Here is a 20,653-nt window from a genome sequence, read left to right as displayed (position 1 = left end):
AAGACGACATGATTAGAGTTGGTGGCAGACTAACTAATGCACAGCTGGGCAATAATGAGAGGCATCCCCTTATCCTACCTGGTGGCCATCACATCTCCTTACTTCTGATACGCCATCACCATGAGAGAGTCATCCATCAAGGGCGTCACTTTACTGAAGGAGCCATACGTGCAGCAGGACTGTGGCTAGTAGGTGGGAAGAGATCCATTAGTAAGGTGTTACACAAGTGTATCTTCTGCAGGAAGCTTCGTGGCAGTGTGGAGAGGCAGAAGATGGCAGATCTGCCTGAAAAACGTCTCTGTGTGTCACCACCATTCACTAACGTTGGATTGGATGTTTTCGGCCCATGGAGCATAACTGCCCGTCGAACCAGAGGTGGGCAGGCCCAGAGCAAACGTTGGGCGGTTCTATTCACCTGTATGAGCATTCGTGCTGTCCATATTGAAGTCATCGAATCTATGGATAGTTCAAGCTGCATCAATGCTATAAGGAGGTTTTTTGCCATTCGAGGCCCAGCAAAGACGCTCCACTCTGATTGTGGCACTAATTTCATTGGAGCCAGCAAGGAGCTTGGATTTGATAAGGTGATGGAAGAATCAAGTGTCAAAAGCTTCTTCAGCCAAGAAGGCTGTACATGGCAGTTCAATCCCCCCCATGCATCTCACATGGGAGGGGTTTGGGAGCGCATGATAGGAGTGGCTCGTAAAATACTGGACTCCATGTTGATGCAGACTAAGATAGCTCTTTCACATGAAGTCCTCTGCACCTTGATGGCCGAAGTGTCCGCCGTCATGAATGCCAGACCGCTTGTCCCTATCCAAACTGATCCAGACATGCCTTTCCTCTTAACACCTTCCACATTGCTTACTCAAAAGAGCGACTTTCTATTGCCGCCTGGAGACTTTGGCGAAAAGGATCTCTACAAAAGACAATGGATGCAGGTGCAGAATATGGCCAACAGGTTCTGGAACAGGTGGAGAGCAGAGTACCTCCAAACACTGCAACCGCGTCGAAAGTGGCTAGATGAGCAGCGTAACATTCAAGTAGGTGACCTCGTCCTACTGCGGGATGCTCAAGCAGCTCGCAATACTTGGCCCATGGCAGTCATCACAGCTGTTTTCCCTAGTCAAGATGGGAAAGTCCGGAAAGTAGAGTTAAAGGTGACAAAAGAAGGAGCCATCAAGACGTTTCTGAGGCCTGTGTCAGAGATCATCTTGCTGATGGGAAAAGAAGAGTAAACGTATCCTTTTCTTGTTGATTTGACATCTTACAGATGCCAGACGGGGAGTGTTCTGCCTCTGGCAATTATAGTTTTAGTTACGCAGTTTAGTGCCATCTAGTGGTTCCTTTTGATATGCAGTTGTTATGACAGCCCCACTGTATTGTTTGATTTATGACCATAGCCATAGCAACAAGGACAACCATTTTTGATATTGTTAAGCAGCAGATGTGTGTTGGGTTTTTGCTGAATTGTTATCTTTCAACATCCTTTGTGTTTAAGCCCTCGACAAGCATCGTCCGTAAGTTTAATAATTGCTTACTTAAAGTAGATTATACATTTTGTGAAATTATTGGGTAGTTTCTCATAATTCTATCTTTATTTGATAATTCCATGCTGCCTTCTGTTTACTGATCAGCTACTGCTGGATGCCTTTTCACTGGTGTTAGCTTATAGTATATTTCTTAAATATAGAATACTGAATACATGTACTATTGTATCATTTTCAGTTTTACTCATTATTCATTAAAACCGGAGCTTGGAGGCTAAATCCTGACTCGTGAGTTTTCTTGAAGGAGTTAGGCTGGCTGTCAAACTGTGTTCGAAACACACAGAGAGGACAGTACACTAAGTGTGGGTTTAATTGATGGCTACAGATGATCTGTGCTGGCAGGTTTGTTAACGGCAATGTTAATGTCCCTATTTATGTCAACCTACTGCCCTGCTCAGCATGCTTAAGTAGTTATAATCTCAATGATAAAGAACATATGAATATGAGATACAGTCGTTTAACGACACCACCGCCTATCAAAACAGTTAGGCAGCCCTTGAAAGAAAAATACCTTAGTTATTATATTCTTCATTTGTTAGTGGATTAATTTCAATAGGACTGGCTACTACTCAGCAAGCCACAGATTTGCAGTAATTGTCTTGAAAAGTAAGCTTTATGCAAATGATGTCATCAAGTTTGTTATCATGAATTCACATCAATGTTAAATTACCTATATTCATTATTTAAGTGGAATGGGGTGGGAAATACAATAAAATAAAATATATGGATAAATCTATGGGTCACACTTAACTTGAAGGCATCTACGTGAGATGATGACAATGTCATGAACGTGTCATAAGGGTAGGGTTAGGGTTCATGTGTCATGACAGTGTCATGTCATGTCACCCTTATGTACTTCAAGTAAAGTGTAATCAATCTGTGATATAACATGGATTGCTGTTATTCTATATGCATGGACAACTTTGCAACAATATGTATTGATAGTTATCTGTTACCTGACAGATAGCTGGAGTTATGCAGACCTGTCTATGATGCAGACCACCAGCATAAGAGAACTCACCACAGAAATTCATCTCTAAAATGCATAGCCCTCTACCGCACTCTAGAGTTTGAAATGGGTACAGCATTCTGCAGAGACCTGAAAAAAGTTATGAAGGCATCATTACTGAATTCAGATAACTTGAAGTAGACCTGTTCTAGTTCTGGAAAAGTGGAAAGTGATGGTTTGAAACATAAAACTATACAAAAGTGACTTAAAAAACGTAATACCGTACTTCAGAAATTCAGGAAATAAATGCAAACAAATGTATATGGCAAAGAAAATGAATGCATGCATGAATGAATGAATGAATGAATGAATTGATATTTTAAGAAAGACAGTCCAGTTAAATTTCAAGGGAAGTCTATAAAAAAAATTAACTTGTTTGGTACAGAACTTTAACGTAGCCTAGGTCTATGGGTCAATTTACATACTCTACGATCTCGCCACATTAAGACAATTGTGCATTGAAAAAGTGATTTACTTTTAGGACACCCTGCTGACTAGCTGAAGTGACCCATGTTAACATCAAGAAGTAAACTAACATGCTAGTTAAGAAAGCGTAGACGAATTAATTTTCCTGACTGGATGTGGACAAGAAATGCCTCACTAGGCATCAACCATGCTACATGAAAATCCCTTACAACCATGAAATATACAATACAGGTCCTGATACATTAGGCTACCAATGTCAACAAGCTAATCACACCTTGCCACTGTAACCTGCAGATAACCAGAATGCCCTCGCGTCATGCTTATTACAGCGAAATAACAAGCAAATGTGCAATGCACCTTAGGACTAAACAATAGTAAGTATATAAAATTCATATTTTTTATCAGAAACCTGAGAGTGTATTGACACTATGTTAGCAGCGGCCCATTGATTATGCCACACCACATCATTCATCACAGATCATTCTGCCCTTCAGTGATCAGCGCATGCGCACATAGCCCACTGTCACGCCGCCATTTTGACAACGCATGCTCAGTGCAGGTACCCGGCTATTCATATAAAAAGCCTTCCCAAGTTCTGTCTCATTCCACCTTCAGCCATTTTGACAATGTTAGGAGCCGTGGGACGTTGCTGCACCGGGGCTTTGCAGGCTCTGAAGCCTGGAGTTCTCGCCGGATCAAGATCGGCTCTCCATGCTTGTAAGGCACACATAATGTTTTTGCTCTCGAAATGTTTTTGCTGTAATTGTCTTCTGTCGGAACCTCTCATGGTCAAACTGTCAGTGTCATGGTCGTGCTGAGGCAAATGGCAGACGGCGTGCAGGCGGCGCGCGTACGACAGGCCGCAGACATGAGTTTGAGAAATTCAATGACAAACTTGAAGAACATTCATTCTTGTTGCTACATTTGTGTTTTTGGTTTAGTGAGCATCGCATATATTTACTGTCATTGTGGCTATGAATGGAAATTCCTACGATAACGCCGATGACCTTTGTGTGTCATGAGGAAGCTAACATGACTAGCCAGCTCGTCGTTTAGCAAGCGCTGCATGCACAATGATTTTCGATAACGTAATGTCTCGTATGCAACAACATATCAACACTTAAAATGGGAAGTGGTAGGATATGGATACATGTTTGGATTTTGAAAGTGTGGAGAGACCTTGCGGAATTGAAACATTTTCTTTCGGTGGTAGTACAAGTTGTACAACGATGTTAGCATTAGCTATACAACGTCGTAGATGGCTAACGTTATACCAGTTGACTTTCTGCAGTGTGAGGTTGCAGTTAAAGTAGCATTAGCCAGCCAACCTAAGCGTCCTTACTGACACTGACGACATGAGGATTAGGAAAATGGCTTTCTAGCTTTCAAACCTGATGTCGGTGGAAAAAATGTGTTTTTTTTTACCAAATGGTCCAAGGTCATCGAATCGAAACAATTGCAAACAATTCTTTGGAAACATTTAAGTTAATGTTGATAGAGCAATAAGGTAACAAGGTTACGGTAGTTTTGAATGAGATATTACGTTTAACCTTACTCTAACGCAGACGTTAGGTCATGTAATGTCTATTGCAATGACACTGACAGGATTGACTTTCAGTCCATGTAGCCTAGTTATTCAGTGTCATTAGTAGTGTTCTTATTGTGTTCATGTTCTCCATAGCCCGGGGTTATGCTGCCCCAGCTGCAGCCGCATCCATCGCCAATGGGCGTATCGTCGCGGTCATCGGTGCCGTGGTGGACGTCCAGTTCGATGAGGGCCTTCCTCCCATCCTGAACGCCCTGGAGGTGGCTGGCCGCGAGTCTAGGCTAGTACTGGAGGTGGCTCAGCATTTGGGTAAGTCATTGTCACGTTTTAGAATTAGCCATTTAAGTTGTCAGTGTAATGGGACTATGTGGTTGTGACCGCATTCAACTGCTCTCCTCAGGTGAGAACACAGTCCGCACCATTGCCATGGATGGTACAGAGGGTTTGGTTCGTGGGCAGAAGGTCTTGGACACTGGTGCCCCCATCAGAATCCCTGTGGGACCTGAGACCCTGGGCAGAATCATGAATGTCATTGGAGAGCCCATCGATGAGAGGGGCCCAATCTCAACAAAACAGTAAGTTTAGATCAGTCTGTTAGCAACCCGAATCACAGTGCTTATGGTTTCAAAGATGGAGTTAAGGTTGAAGAATCCTAAGCTCGCAAAGCAAATGTTTCATATTCTGTACAGTCTATATTGTCTGATCTAAAAAGTAGAATTCGTTTATTAGAAGTGTAGTAATACTCATTGCAAGTGTTTATGGCCTTAATGGCTAGGAAACATGCTGATCATATTACTTCTCTGCAGGACTGCCCCAATCCACGCTGAGGCTCCAGAGTTCACAGACATGAGTGTGGAGCAGGAGATCTTGGTCACTGGCATCAAGGTGGTCGACCTGCTTGCCCCCTATGCCAAGGGTGGAAAGATTGGTATGTGTTTAAAAAACACTTCTGCTGTTACACTTTTACAATTGGTTTGTAATATCAGTCATTAGAGACTCCTCGTAATCGGTATATGTAGGCTAAGATTCATTTGTGATTATACAGGTCTGTTCGGTGGTGCTGGAGTGGGCAAGACTGTACTCATTATGGAGTTGATCAACAACGTGGCCAAGGCCCATGGTGGTTACTCCGTGTTCGCTGGTGTGGGAGAGAGGACCCGTGAGGGTAACGATCTCTACCATGAGATGATTGAGTCCGGTGTCATCAACCTGAAAGATACTACTTCCAAGGTAAAGTTCCTCATGAGATGTACTGTAAGCCATGTTGAAAGTGCACCTTGAAGTGCATAAAGCTCCCTGTTCGGATGTAGAGTGGGCGGGTGTGTCTGTCTGTGTACTCACACATTCCTATAGCTGTATAGCCTTGTCCATATACTTAAGTGAACTGTTTGGAATGTCTGTTATAAATGTAGGTCAATATAAGCTAAATGTCATGATTATTATAAATGTAGGTCATTCGAAGTACAAAGCATTAATGGAGAGTGAATACACTTTGCTTCAAAGAAGTCAGATAAAACTAGCTGGATCCTCCCAGCCACTCCTAGTACCCCCTTCTAAATTAAGAACCACCTGTTGGCATTTAACCTTGCATGTAGTCTGTTACTTGTTTGTTGTGTTCATACTTGCACCTCTTCCTCCTCACCTCCAGGTGGCGCTGGTGTACGGTCAGATGAACGAGCCCCCAGGCGCCCGTGCCCGTGTCGCTCTGACTGGACTGACCGTAGCCGAATATTTCCGTGACCAGGAAGGTCAGGATGTGCTGCTCTTCATTGACAACATCTTCCGTTTCACCCAGGCTGGTTCAGAGGTTTGTGGAAACTCTAAATTGTTTGCTTGCCTTCCAAAAGTAGCTTGTTATACTGCTATGCATCATGCTTGACATTCTTTAATGTCATGAACAGATGGACTCTGTTTATTTTTGAAATGGGAAGGGATAGATAGATAGTTTATTGATCCCCAAGGGGAAATTCAAGAATCTGCAAAATATGAAGATCCAGTGATGGACACATTGCTCTAAGCTCCCTGTCATTTCTCTTGGGTCTGTAGTGGGTTAAAATGCTGTTGTAATTGCCCCTCTCCAGGTGTCTGCCCTGTTGGGTCGTATCCCCTCTGCTGTGGGTTACCAGCCCACCCTGGCCACTGACATGGGTACCATGCAGGAGCGAATTACCACCACCAAGAAGGGTTCCATCACATCTGTGCAGGTACAGTACACGCCCCAGTCATGCTGTCTTTGTCTTCATCCATATCTGCTTCTATATTGGAATGTAGTGGCCATTCTATTCAAGCCTGGAGCCATCCACCTTCAGAGCATGGTTAAATGCTCTAGTTTGGGTACAATTTGGATTTGTTGAAAATGTGCATGTGATTGAAAGTCTTGAAGCACAACTGATTGTCAAGACAATTTGTACCATCTTGAAGTGCAACTATTGTTGGGTGGAAAGTATGTTCGAGTCATATCACTGACTTGTAACCTCCCCTCTCCAGGCTATCTATGTGCCTGCTGATGATTTGACAGATCCCGCCCCTGCCACCACCTTCGCTCACTTGGACGCCACCACTGTATTGTCCCGCGCCATTGCTGAGCTGGGTATCTACCCCGCTGTGGACCCCCTCGATTCCACCTCCCGTATCATGGACCCCAACATCGTAGGAACTGAGCACTATGAAATCGCCCGTGGTGTCCAGAAGATCCTGCAGGTTGGTTTGCCCACCACACAATCAAAATTGTTTGAAGGTGGCGTGAGTGGTGTGTCTTAGGCTATGTACACACGTAGCCGGGTATTTTTAAAACCTAATATTTCCCCCCCTCCGTTTATAAAATAGTTGTATCCACATTACCTCGTTTTTGGAAAAAACCTTCCACACATAACTGAACATCTGTTTTCAAGGCACTCAGATCCATGCTTCTGCAGTGAACAAAGGTCGAATGTTTGACATCAGAGCAGATTTGTTGTTTTGGCGCATATTCTGACGTTCGAAACCGCAGATCTCCAGTTATCTCTGGCTACACGTCAATTTATAAACAGAGAATTCGCAGATCTTCACTTTGCCCGGAGTTTTTTATTTTTAACATTCTTTTATATGCGTTGTCATGTGGATGACTGGTCCAAACGTAGACAAATACCTTCGTTTAAGCAGATACCCAGCTACTTGTGTACGGGGCCTTATACTGACTCTTCTATTGATCGAGGAATATGATCTATTTGTTTATGGAAACTAGACATGCCAAGTAGTTCAAGGCGATGGTTTTATGTGTCTGGTGTGACTGGAGACATAAGGTCACGCATGCTCTGTTCTGGTTGTTGTAGGACTACAAATCCCTTCAGGATATCATTGCCATCTTGGGTATGGATGAGTTGTCTGAGGAGGACAAGCTGACAGTGGCCCGTGCCCGCAAGATCCAGCGTTTCCTGTCCCAGCCCTTCCAGGTGGCTGAGGTGTTCACTGGTCACATGGGCAAGCTGGTGCCCCTGAAGGAGACCATCAGCGGTTTCAAGTCCATTCTTGGAGGTTTGTTTCGTTTCCTTGGTTTTGTATGGGCCCTTTGGGTCAGGTCTAATCCCACAGAGCTAAAAATGGAAGGAGGTTATTCTCATAATGCGTAATCCCAGTGGGTCTTGTGCAGATTCATTTCTGAAGCTCTACTGGCCTGATCTGGTTATGTCTTTGTTTTTTAAAACTGTGTATTGGTAAGAATCTTGACTATACAAAACATTATGATACAGGGGTTATGATTCTGTATTTTGGGGATTTTCTTAATGGAATGCATTATTGATGCTAATTGTAGTATAATTGGTTGTATAAAAGTCCCTTTTTGCATTTAATTTAAGTTCAATTTGGGTAAACAATCAAGAATAAGATTGCAGTACTCCAGTCTTATCAATTTTAAATATGTTGCAATATTTTGGTGTGTTTTCTTTAATTAATGTTAACATGCTTGTCTGTCTCCCAGGTGAGTACGATGCCCTGCCTGAGCAGGCTTTCTACATGGTGGGCCCAATCGAGGAGGTGGTTCAGAAGGCAGAGAAGCTGGCTGAGGAGCACTCGTAAACGAGCATCTGTCAATAAGTTGTGTAAAAAAAAGAGGTCTGGAAGAAGCACTTGGTTTGTACGTTGTCACATTCAAATACAAAAATTGTCCCTGTATCTGTCAAGTCATCCTGAAAAAGTTCTATTTAATGTTTCCAATTACAATGGAGGAAATAAAGGTCTGTCTTACAATGTTTGTCTTGACTTTTTTATTTGACCGTATTGCCTTTCTAACTGCCTTAGAGAACCTATGCAGTTTGGCCCATTTCTTTTTGTTTTTTGCTCGCAGGTTTGCAGGCATGTAGAGTTCCCCCTACAGTTTGAACTTACAGTAACTCCCCACCTGTTTCTAAAGATTTGAGTATGTTCATAAATCTGATAACCCAGTCATTTGGGAAACATGTTCAATTCCTATGAAATAAAATGTGTAGTCTACAAAAGGTAAATGCATCCACAGCATTTGATCATAATGCAAATGCATGAGGCCCAAACGAGTGGCAACATGTTTCTAAAGCTAATAATTCAAAGGTTCTTAACATGATGTACAAGCATACTAAAGATCATGATTTTTGTTTTAACTAGATTTGACTAGTGCTTAGTCTCCAAGTTTACTTCTAAATTACCATGTAACTCAGACTTCAATTTTCAACTTTAAATATTTTTCTCATGACCTTGGACACATTGATTCATAAGATGCTTTTTACTGTTCTGAGGGGGTCTGTTAGTCTTGACCCAAGCCAACCACCCCTGTCATGTAAATAAGACAGTAATAACTTTCATTAGTTTCAAGTCATTCCTAAGCAAATGGCATTTCTGTTTGAAGGCATGACCGTTATGTACAACTAGGGCATTTCATCATGAAATGTTCCATTTCAGTGTGAATCATCTGTGGGGGCAAATATAATTTTTGGAGGATCATGTTTTGAAGGTCTCGGATAAATTGAAAAGGAGTTAACTTTTGATCATAGTGGAAAGGGACCATGCAATGTCCCCTAACTTGTTAAAATAGTATACTGGCATGTTGCGTATTGCTAAACTGACTGTTCCACTTCTGTGCATGGTTCCACCTAATTTTGATCGGGACATAAGGACAGGATTCCCTCCTGGTATGTTGTCCCAAGTGATAGACCAATAATCTTCACATATATTAATGTAGTTTAAAGTCCAATTTTACACAGCAACAGTACTGCTGTTGATGTTAGAAATTCCTCAAAAAAGTCGATGTATGCAAACATGGGAAATGTAGAGGAAGAAAAAAAAATATGTACCCAAAATGTAAAAACTATGCATTTGGTAGAGCTTCTGCTTCGTCAAAAGGATATTTTTGCCAGAATCTGCACAATAACTGCAATTTCAGACATTCAAGCTCGGGAGAAGCTTGCTTTGGGAAGCTTTACACGGTGTTGGTCATGTACTGAAAACGTGAATTTTTCAGAGATTGGCTGTTCTGAAACTTCAGTCCTCCTAAGTTAAGAATTACACAGGTGTCAAGTTACTGATGAGTCTTGCATACTGTATCTAATGTGACTTCTTTACTGCAGGAACTTCTACTGTCCACCAGGGGGCACACTTCCTCAAGGAATGTGAGTGCAGAACTAAACTTGTGAGTGCAGCAGTGTGACCTTCAAGGGGCTTATGAATCATTGCCTCAGTTCATTCAGTCAATGCTCCAGTAGTTCCTGTGTGGACACGTAGTGCACACCTATTCCAGTAGCCTACAATTAAGACTGCCTCTTCAGTGATCATGCCTAGGCCTAATGTGTGATGTACTGTATGGGGGCAAAATGTTGCTGCTTAACATGGCTTCAAGGTGAAAGAAAAGTAAGATAGTGGTAAGATAAGTAAAATAGTAAGATAGTGAGTTCTTACAGCTGGCTTAAATTCAGATAGTGTGTAGTCATGTGTTAAATATAAACTGGTATGTGTTGTGAGGGACTCCCTGATAACCCTTTCCCTTCCTTGCTCAATATTTTACGCCGAGGACAGGAAGTGCATTTAGAGCAAGGTAAACATCTGGGGGATGTCCTAAAATGTGTCAGCAAGCTCCCTGTGCTCTTAACATGGCAATAGTTGGGAAGCTATACTGACATTTCTTAAAACTGCATACAATTTCATTGGAGATTTCAAAAAGAGTGGCCTCATTTGCAGAGCAGCTTTAACTTTCTGCTTAATGGCAAATTGAAACGTCTTCTTTTTTTTCACCTTCAGCCCACAAACCTATCAGCACGCCAAAGGTCTGAGATTGGTTCATTATTGGAGACATGCAGGCAGTCTCTCCTTGACCTTTGAACTCTTGTTGAACCTTGACCAATTTAGCTGTGACTAGCTGTCTGTGTGCCAAGGAAAGGTGTGTCAGGAAGCTATAGCAAAGTACAAAACTCAACTTTGAGTGGGGGAAAAAAACACAAAGCAAGGAGAGTATTTGGACAAAGTAAATGTCTGCAAAACCCTGCTGGTTATGCATAAGTGTTCAGGATCCCCCTCCCCCCACACCAGTTAAATATTACACTTCAATTGCATCTGAAGGACAGTCAGACAGTTTTTTTAGGAACCTAGTTTGTATTCGAAAAACAGTCAGAATCAGTATTTCCCTTTCATCTTGGCTTAAGATTTTAAGCTTTAGGAGTAGGAATCCTATGAGCCAGACCAATTTATTTTATCATGTCATGTAACATCTCTACACAAATGTTCGCATACAGTGTGTTGTACAGTATATCCTTAGTTACAATATATTTGAGGCTGTAATTGCATTTAGTTGCATTAGTGCCAGATACACATTCAGAGCCTGTATTTATGTCAAAAATATCACATGGTAAGAATATACGATGTTTGTGAAATAGGCACATTAGAAAAGGACATCATTAAAATGTGTAATAGTGGACAGAGTACAAAACTGCCTGATCCCAGACAAGGCCCAGTCGGAAGGCCTAATTGACAGCTTTGGCTGGTTTGACGGCGTCCTTTAGCAGCAGGTAGTCGGACACGCAGGAGGGCATGTAGGACAGCGGTAGCCAGAAGAGCTTGGCGTCCCAGCCAGGAGAGTATCGCTTGCGAGGGTGCACTGCCGAGACACTGTGCTCCTGGCAGCTGACCACCTTCATCAGGTCCGCATCGGGCAGCTTGCCGAATTTCTCGTCCATAACTTTGTTCACTACAGAGGAAGAAAAACCACACACACACACACACACACACACACACACACACACACACACACACACACACACACACACACACACACACACACACACACACACACACACACACACACACACACACACGCACACACAGCAGATGAAGAGCCACTCAAGTTTAAAAGACTACTTATTTCTGGATGGACAAACACTGTTCAGAGTTGAAATTGCATATTGATTTTGGCAGCAGCGTTGGCAGTACTGTTCTGTGGAATCCTCTGCTGAAGTTTACAGCCACATTTAGCCACTTACCCAAAAGAAAATAAGTTACAAAGGAGGCCTACATTTTAGCCCTATGGCCTTGAAATAAACAGGAAGCATCCACAAAATGTTTACCTTTGGAAACATAGTCATCGCCATACTCCTCCTTCAACTCCTGGGGTAGCTTGTCCCACAGATTTTGAACGTTACGCATCAAGATCTCTGTGTCAGTCACATTAGTCTTGAAGAAGCCTGGCTCGATGCAGATGACTTTTACGCCGAAGGCATCCATGTTCAACCTTTAAAGAAAGACCAGGTTTGTCAATAGGGTGGTTGCTGTAGTTTGAAACTGGGATGATAGGAGTAGGACAAAATATTGAATACTATACTGTATCAACAGTGAACATTATCAATACACTAGACTAGCACCAAATATCAATATTTTTACTGCTGCTAAATATAGCCAATTTAACCAAACCCATTTGACATGCAGGCTAGTCACTACTCCATGACTTCTCATGTTGGTAAGTATCAAATAACCAAATGCACCATGTTGTCTGTGTAATGAATCATGATTTTCAGTCAACTGATTCGCTGTATCATGCAATGCTATCGTTATTGTGACCAAAGGACTGTGATAGTAACCATTCACTGGGATTAGGCTCTGGGATTCCCACCCCTAGTTACAAATAGGATAAATTCACAGTAAGCTGAATGAAAGCTGGAAAGCTAATTGGACCAATGGGTTGATTTTTCCATTTGGATTCATTCAAATATCAAGCAAAATGCTTATTAATTAGTAATAGATTCATAATTAATGTATTTAATGAATTTCAACTAAGACTTATTTTGCCTCTTGATCGAGAGTGTTAGTCACTATATGACCGTATGCTCCTTCACGAGAAGTAAGTTAAGGACTTCTATGGAGTATATATTTATAATAAATACCATATTTGCATGAAATTGCTATTTATTTCTATATATCAAATGTGTTTGTGTGTGTGTGTGTGTGTAGGGACGCATGCATGTGTGTCACCTGAGGCTGTCGGTGAAGCCCTCCACTGCATATTTGGAGACACAGTATGGACCCCCAGTGGGTGCGATCCGTCCAAAGATACTGGACATATTCACCACCCGCCCCTGGGCCTTCTTAATGAGGGGCAACACACTCAGCGTCACGGCGATGACCCCTGTCAGGTTGACATCCAACATGGACTTGTAGTCATCGATGGTCAACCAATCACACTGGCCCGACGGAACAGACACACCAGCATTATTGACCACTGCCCACAGACCTGCAAGAGCGTAAGAAACATTTAATTACTGCCCTTATGCTTCATAGATAGATAGGTAGATACAGTAGATATACTTTATTAATCCCCAAGGGGAATTACAGTGTTTCAGCAGCTATACAAACACAACATCCAACATATACATACAAACATACATAAATTATTCAAATGGTATTCCTTTAAGAATGGCAACATACACTTGGTAGACAATGGCAAAAAAAAAAGAATAATATTGTTGACTATCACTTTTGGACTGATTGTGTGAATGATGCAAACACTGACAGTCAAATTGCCTACATTATATTGTAAAGGCGTCACACTTCAATCTCAAAATAAACTGTCTGCACACTTAAATCCTTTGCAAGTTTATTTGCAAATACAAGCTTTCAATTCGGTCAGACAGCCATCCTCAGGGCATACATCAAGGCATCACAGTCAAACATTATATTTCTGGGAGGCTTTCTTCATCATTGGTCAGCATACATGCTCATATACTGTAGGCTACAATCAGGAAAGGCTCTCCGTACGCTCGTTTGTTTCCGATGGAGCCAGGTGTGTTTGAGCCTGCCGCTATTGGTAATGCAATTAGTGTCTACATGGACCCGGTTGGATGCTGCACCTGGGAATCAGCACGTTACGACAAAGAAAGATTTATATGTGTTGAAATTGTTATTATTAGTTGAACAAGATATTCAGTGTCAGAGTGGAAGATTTAACGAGCATAATATAACAGAATATGCCGATACAACAGTTTAATTTCCACCGGAAATAAATGAGTGTACAGGAAGAGCCTTTTGTGCACCTAGTCTATTGTGGTCATAATTATCATACAGTAAGCAATGGCAATGTTAACGGGGCTTCACACAAAAACCAGTGGATAATCACTTCTACGCTTGTCCTTGAGGCAATCCCTGCGGCAATATTATCGGGCCATCAGATAAGAACAGACCCTTAAACCTTTGATTTAAGTATAGGGGCTGAGTAGACCAGCATGCATTTCTGTAAAGTCACACTACACTACATACGGGCGCCTCTCATTCGTCTTTTTATACACAGGGCTGATAGACAGGAAATTATTTGTGCCTAAAATGATCAAATACATTCAAAGACAACATGGAGAATAGCCTTTCTTGACATCGTACATGGCCAAGCTCAAGCCTGAATTCGGGCACCACGCCCAAACTCTATATCTGGCCTATATATCCTCCCTTCCTTCCTCGCTCCTCGTTCCCACTGATCAAGATAAAAGAATGATGGGGCGGCAACAATGGGATAGTCTATCCAGTGTTAGTTATAGATCAGTGGGAACGAGCCTGGAGGACTAGGCATCGAGGAGAGAGGTTGAGAAGGGGCCTACATGTGACACATACATTCACATGTTCAAGAGACAGAAAGGAGGTCAAAAACAAGATGTCTGAAGGGTACATTTTGGATAAGCAGAAGAGCCAAGAAATTTGCTTACAGGAGTGCTATTTCACTATTATCTACATCAGGTCAAGTAAGGCGCTCTTTGAGTTCAAGGGCATATCTATTCCATTAAAGGCCTTCTGATTGTGTGTCTTGTGCTCTTGGCAAGACTTGTTTTACTCATTCAGAAACATTTTGTAAAACATTTTGGATCAAATTTGCATTCACAAAACAGTAAATGTATTTTGCACCCTAATTTCCCTCTCCCCCTAGACAGAGAGACCTCCAGTTTTATTATGAATTAACCTCATGACCTGACTTGAGCAGCTGGTCGTAAATCAACTGACTTTATATTCCCACAGTTCCCTATGCCTTTGTTAAAGGTGAGGGCAGCAATTGTGCAGGAAGCCGTGTTTGTTTACGTTTATATTTATGTTTAAATGTACAAGCAGAAGCTTCAGTCCAAAACATTACATTATATTTTAATCAAGGACCAAATGAAACACACCAGAGAGGTAGTTCACTAGCCTAAAGAGCTAGACCCATATCAAGATGTAGGGTCTAGAAACTCACTATAGCAGGGCTCATTCAAAGGGGTGGGATAAACAGCTGTTTTTCAAATCCTCTATAGGATAGTGAAGACAAATCATCTTCTTGTTTTCAAGTAGCAGGATGCGTAACAGTTCCAACTTCTGGTCGCATGTCAGTCATCATTATGTTAAGCCCGCCCACCGACTCTATGTGATTGGTTCGGTGGTTGCTTTGCCCAGTTTGCCCGGCTCTCAAGTCAACAGAGGGCAATGCCGCTAGGGGCGTCTAGATTTCTAGGCTAGTAGTTCACCTCTTCCTTCAGTATTCTCTGAGAGAATCCACACACGGTTTAATTTAAGTTTGGGGAAAAAGACGCCTCCACTTTGTTTGTTTCCAGTTTCCGGAGCTTGGGCTGCCTACAAAGACTTTTTTTTCACAGTGTGGCACAGAATGGGCAGCTAGCAGTCATGAGGAGGTGATTGCTGAATGTAACAACAAAATGTTACCCGTCTGAAATTGTTTGATCGTTGAGCGCTACTTTAAAAGAGATCACAATTGCTTTTTTTTTTGTCTATACAACTGTGTATCTATGTTTACTGGTTCTTGTGCACTGATGCACAGTCATGTTGGAGTAAGAACTGGGCTTGGCCCCTTAGTTCCAGTGAAAGGAACTCTGAATTCAAAGAGATTTTGGACAATTTCATGCTCCCAACTTTGCGGGAACAGTTTGGGGATGGCCACTTCTTGTTCCAACATGACTGTGCACCATGACAGATGACAGATGACAGAGTTTGGTGTGGATGAACTTGACTGGCCTATACAGTCCTGACCACAACCCAACAGATTTGGGGAGAACAGAGACTGAGAATGACAACTGAGAGACAGTCTCCTTATCCAACATCAGTGTGTGACCTGACAAATGCAGTTCTGGAAGAATGGTAAAAAAAATCCCATAAACACACTCCTAAACCTTGTGGAAAGCCTTCCTAGAAGAGTTGAATCTGTTATAGCTGCAAAGGGTGGCCCAAATATTAAACCCTATGGATTAAGAATAGGATGTCACTTCAGGTCATACAGTATGTGTACTATCAGTGTGAGGCACGCTGGATGAGTGGGGTACTGAAAATCCTGACGTTATGAGCAGATCACTATAAGAAAACTTTCTTTGTGAATACAAATGGCCAGGGGTTGTAACCAGTGGCCTAATATTTATGGAACTGTGTGAGAAAGTAAACTGCAATATAAGTTTTTGGTGTGTCTGTTAAAATGATACAAAATTGAAAATAAGGTAAAGCCCTATTGGCTACTCTCTCTGAGCAGTAAGTAAAATTAACCTCCTACAAACTCGTGTCGTAATGTGTGATGAAATATTGACCAGTTATTAGATAAGCACAGAGACAGAACATTTTGTGAATGCTTGGCAGCTGAGGAAGCTGAGGAAGCTAAGAAAAGATGGGTGGGGTCTCTCAGTTATTTCTGCAACGTGTTGCACAATTATCTGCAACTTGCAAACTGTGAGCTGCCTGCTACTGATTACGCCAGGTTCTCAATCCTCCTGAAGCCCCTCCTGCCCAGAGGATCTTCTGTCAATCTCCTCAGTCATGCATACTTAACTGAGATGAATGTCATAGTCACATGTCTATCTATCTATCAATTTATCGATCTATCTATCAATTTATCTATCTATCTATCTATCTATCTATCTATCTATCTATCTATGTCTCTCCCTCTCACCTTTATCTCCAACTTTGGCCTTGATGAGGGCGGCAGCCTTATTGATGCTGTCGTTATTGCGCACGTCCAGGTGGAGGGTGGTCAGCCGGTCAGAGCAGCTCTTCCTCAGCTCCTCTTCGCCCTTCTCCGTGTAGCAGGATGCAATGACCCGGAAGCCCTTCGAGTCAAGCGTCTTTGCCAGCAGGTTGCCGAAGCCCGAGTCGCAGCCGGTCACGTACACGTACTTGTTGCCCTTATCTGGGACGGTGCTGAGCTCTTTGAACCAGCGGTAGACATAGTAGAGTACCAACAGGCCACAGAGGTACAGGAACATGGCTGAGGAGAAGAACAGCACAGGGGGTCACTGCCATGAGATGAGGGAGGAGATTTGGGGTTGTGCGTCAAGGGTGTGTAGGTTTGTGTATGAAACAGAGAGAGAAAGAGTGTGAGTGTGAGTGTGAGTGTGAGTGTGAGTGTTTGTGTGTGTGTGTGTGTGTGTGTGTGTGTGTGTGTGTGTGTGTGTGTGTGTGTGTGTGTGTGTGTGTGTGTGTGTGTATTAGCTTGTGAGTGACTGAGAAAATGAGTGAGAGTGAGAGTGAGAGTGAATGAGAGAGAGAGAGAGAGAGAGAGAGAGAGAGATGCATGTGACCTGCAGTTCCTGACAGTAATTCTAATGTTACTAAAGTTTAAAGCTTCAACCAGTCAACTTTGAGCACTGCAAGCATTAGTGACATGGTCAGGCCTTTTAGAGTTAATCCCTTTTTGTCATAGGCTACTGATATCCAGTTTACATACTGTAGCTAGTTTAATGTGCTTGTATAAAATATATAGTAGCCTATGCTTTTCTTTCAACCCACATATTGTTACATTTTAGGGATTTTTTAGACTACAAAGGTATGCAGCTTGTCATTTCAAATATTGTCAGCAAATTGGCTTCCAAACCCCAATGACGCTGAAAAACGGTAGTTTCGCATTCCATCAAAGCGAAAACTCGTGTTTGAAATTATATCAGTTTAAGAAGTTGGCCTGGGGGCAACACCTCTTGCGGTGCGAAACAGTAGCCTACCACAGATTTCAAAGTGCACAGTTGATTCTGTTGGATGAATCCTAAAACGCGCCGTATGCTATAATAATCGAATCTCACTATTTCGGTAGTTGCAGTTACTTTACAACATAGTGTAAGAGTTGCCTTTAGAGTTTAAGATGATATTAACATGACCACATTTCCTCTGCTTGTAGCATGCGCAAGGGCGACTGGCCAATTCAGTATCACATTACACTTTTGTCGGGAAGATAAAAGCAGTGCATTTACATTATAAATTGCTAAAAAGTTTATACATTTTTTAAATGAAATGCGGTGAAAGCTTAAATAGAAAACGTTGCCTACCTGCCCTTCGGTTCGACTTCTGCCTGTTTGGACTTCGATTAGACTTGGTGGGGGCGTTACATAAACAAGGCTGCGGGGCTAACCAATCAAAAGGAGAGCTGATAATACACAATGAAGTCTGCACTACTTCACCGAGGCATTTTTGTTAGCCTACTTAACACAGAGGTCAGGGGTACGGATAGTTTGTTCATCTTTTTGTCCATCCATCCTCCCTCCCGTCGTTCCTTCTGTCCAAATCCCTCCTTCTATTTTCGTGAAGGAAACGAGAAAAGAACGACGGGAGGATGCAGGAATGAAGGAGAGACAGGTGAGAAATGAGATGCTCACATCACTTTCAAGCAGAGGTGGAAAAAGTACTAAAATATTGTACTCAAGTAAAAGTACCAATACTTTGCTGAAATATTACTCAAGTACAAGTTACAATACCCATCTGAAAATATACTCAAGTAAAAGTAAAAAGTAGTTAACTAAAAATGTACTTTAAGTAAAAGTTACTTAGTTACTTTTTTTTGTTTAGGGAGGCAGCTACAGTAAGGCAGCTACATTGCCAGGTAATACCGATTATCTTATTTTCTTTTTCATACTGACAGTAGGCTACTCCATGACCTTGAGTAATGGAGATCTTTATGGCGCAACAGGCTACAACGCTCATACCACATGCGGGTCCGAGTGCCCACAGGGACCCAGATTCGAGTCCGGCCTGCGGTCATTTCCCCATCCCACCCCATCTCTCTCTCCCACTTGCTTCCTGTCTCACCCTTCGCTGTCCTATACAAATAAAGGCAAACAAGCCAAACAAATATTTTTTTTAAAAAACTAGAACGGTCACGCACATGAGGGTTAATACTAATTTGTTGTGAGAAAGTAGGTGCTATTTCTGCGTTTATACTTTCAACTGTATATTTTACCTGAATATTTCAATGTCCAAATTACAGTAAATGTCAAAATGAATGTCAGACAAAATGTAAAGTTTGCCTTTTTGTATATAAAAAGTGGTATATAAAGCAAAATGGTAGGCCTATAGTCCACCTGCACAACAATTGATAAAGTAGGCTATCTTTTGTTGAATTTAGTTGAACATCCCTAGTGGACAGCTTCACGCCTTATTGGCTGACCATGACCATTGTCACCTTAGTAGTTCCGACGATTCACTTTTTTCCTCTTTTTTTTTTACTCAAGTAACTGATTGGATTTGTGATGTATCAAAGTACAATACTTCACTCAAAATGTAATCAAGTAAAATTTTAAATACTGATTTTTAAAACTACTCAAAAAATCCAAAATACACAAAAAAGCTACTCAATACACTATTTTGAGTAAATGTATTTAGTTACTTTCCACCTCTGCTTTCAAGATACGACCATTGATTGCTGGTGATCATAGAGGTGATCAAAACCTTCCGGGCAATTCCCTTTCACTTATGTTGCAGAAAGTTGTGTGCAACAGACAGACACAGACAGACGTTTTCTTCATCACAAACTCTGATTAGGTTGCCAGCTTCAGAGAACAGTAATGTATTGGCTTAATCATTCTGGAACAATAGCCTTGAAATGGAAATGGTCTGAAAAAATGTAGAATTCCTTGAAAACTGCGGAATCCACACATTAGTAGCCTACTAGATGTACCACGACGCGGTACAAAATATGACCGCCGCAGTCCTGCGTTCTCTCAGGGGAAAAAATCACGCTGGTCAATTTGTTTCCATCTCCTACTCCATCCCCTGCTGCAACTTTTATGTATGTAAATGAGTGTGTGCATGTGAGCGCTTGCTTTTGTGTATGTGTGCTTCTCTGTGTGTGATTTTTCGCTTGTGATTGTGTATGGTGGCGGCAATGGGGGCGGTGTGTGTGTGTGTGTGTGTGTGTGTGTGTGTGTGTGTGTGTGTGTGTGTGTGTGTGTGTGTGTGTGCAGGGATGGGCAGTATTTCTAATACATGTATTTGAAATACGTATTTCAAATACAAAATACTATTTCGTAATTTGTATCTTATTGAGATGATGAAAATGCCTTAATTGTATCAAAACACTTCAGCGTTGTGTATTTTTGTATTTTCAATGTGAGACGCTGTGATGACATCTAACTATCTACACTAGCCTACACTATATTGGGTCACTTGCCTTGACTCACATATGAACTTAGGTGACCTCTCATTCTTAATCCATTTGGTTTAATATGATGTTGGTCCACTCTTTGCAGCTATAACAGCTTCAACTCATCTGGTAAGGTTTAGGAGAGTTTATGGGATTTTTTGACCATTCTTCAACAACAGCATTTGTGAGGTCACACACTGATGTTGGACTGGCTCTCACTCTCTGCTCTAATCTCTGCCCAAAGGTGTTCTATTGGGTTAAGGTCTGTGGAGGCCAGT

At 41.9% G+C, this 20,653-nt stretch overlaps 2 protein-coding genes across 2 annotated transcripts; one reads left to right on the top strand and one right to left on the bottom strand.

Annotated features, from left to right (window-relative positions):
- Positions 1-3,541: 3,541 nt before the first annotated feature.
- On the top strand, positions 3,542-8,755 carry atp5f1b (ATP synthase F1 subunit beta). The gene is made up of 10 exons (XM_062527496.1): positions 3,542-3,702; positions 4,667-4,840; positions 4,932-5,106; positions 5,338-5,459; positions 5,577-5,761; positions 6,180-6,338; positions 6,613-6,735; positions 7,019-7,231; positions 7,843-8,044; positions 8,487-8,755. Exons 1-10 carry the CDS (start codon positions 3,612-3,614, stop codon positions 8,582-8,584), a joined length of 1,542 nt encoding a protein of 513 aa, XP_062383480.1. The 5' UTR covers positions 3,542-3,611; the 3' UTR covers positions 8,585-8,755.
- A 2,394-nt stretch (positions 8,756-11,149) lies between these two features.
- LOC134071249 (retinol dehydrogenase 7-like) lies at positions 11,150-18,424 on the bottom strand. Its single transcript, XM_062527893.1, has 5 exons — positions 18,286-18,424; positions 16,920-17,234; positions 12,992-13,250; positions 12,091-12,254; positions 11,150-11,714 (listed from the first exon to the last, which is right to left on the bottom strand). Exons 2-5 carry the CDS (start codon positions 17,230-17,232, stop codon positions 11,491-11,493), a joined length of 960 nt encoding a protein of 319 aa, XP_062383877.1. The 5' UTR covers positions 17,233-17,234; positions 18,286-18,424; the 3' UTR covers positions 11,150-11,490.
- Positions 18,425-20,653: the final 2,229 nt, after the last annotated feature.

The sequence above is a fragment of the Sardina pilchardus genome, chromosome 23 (assembly GCF_963854185.1).
Source record: "Sardina pilchardus chromosome 23, fSarPil1.1, whole genome shotgun sequence".
NCBI classification, from domain to species: Eukaryota; Metazoa; Chordata; class Actinopteri; order Clupeiformes; family Clupeidae; genus Sardina; species Sardina pilchardus.
Note: the sequence above shows the minus strand (reverse complement) of the source record. Positions and strands in the feature narration are given on the sequence as shown.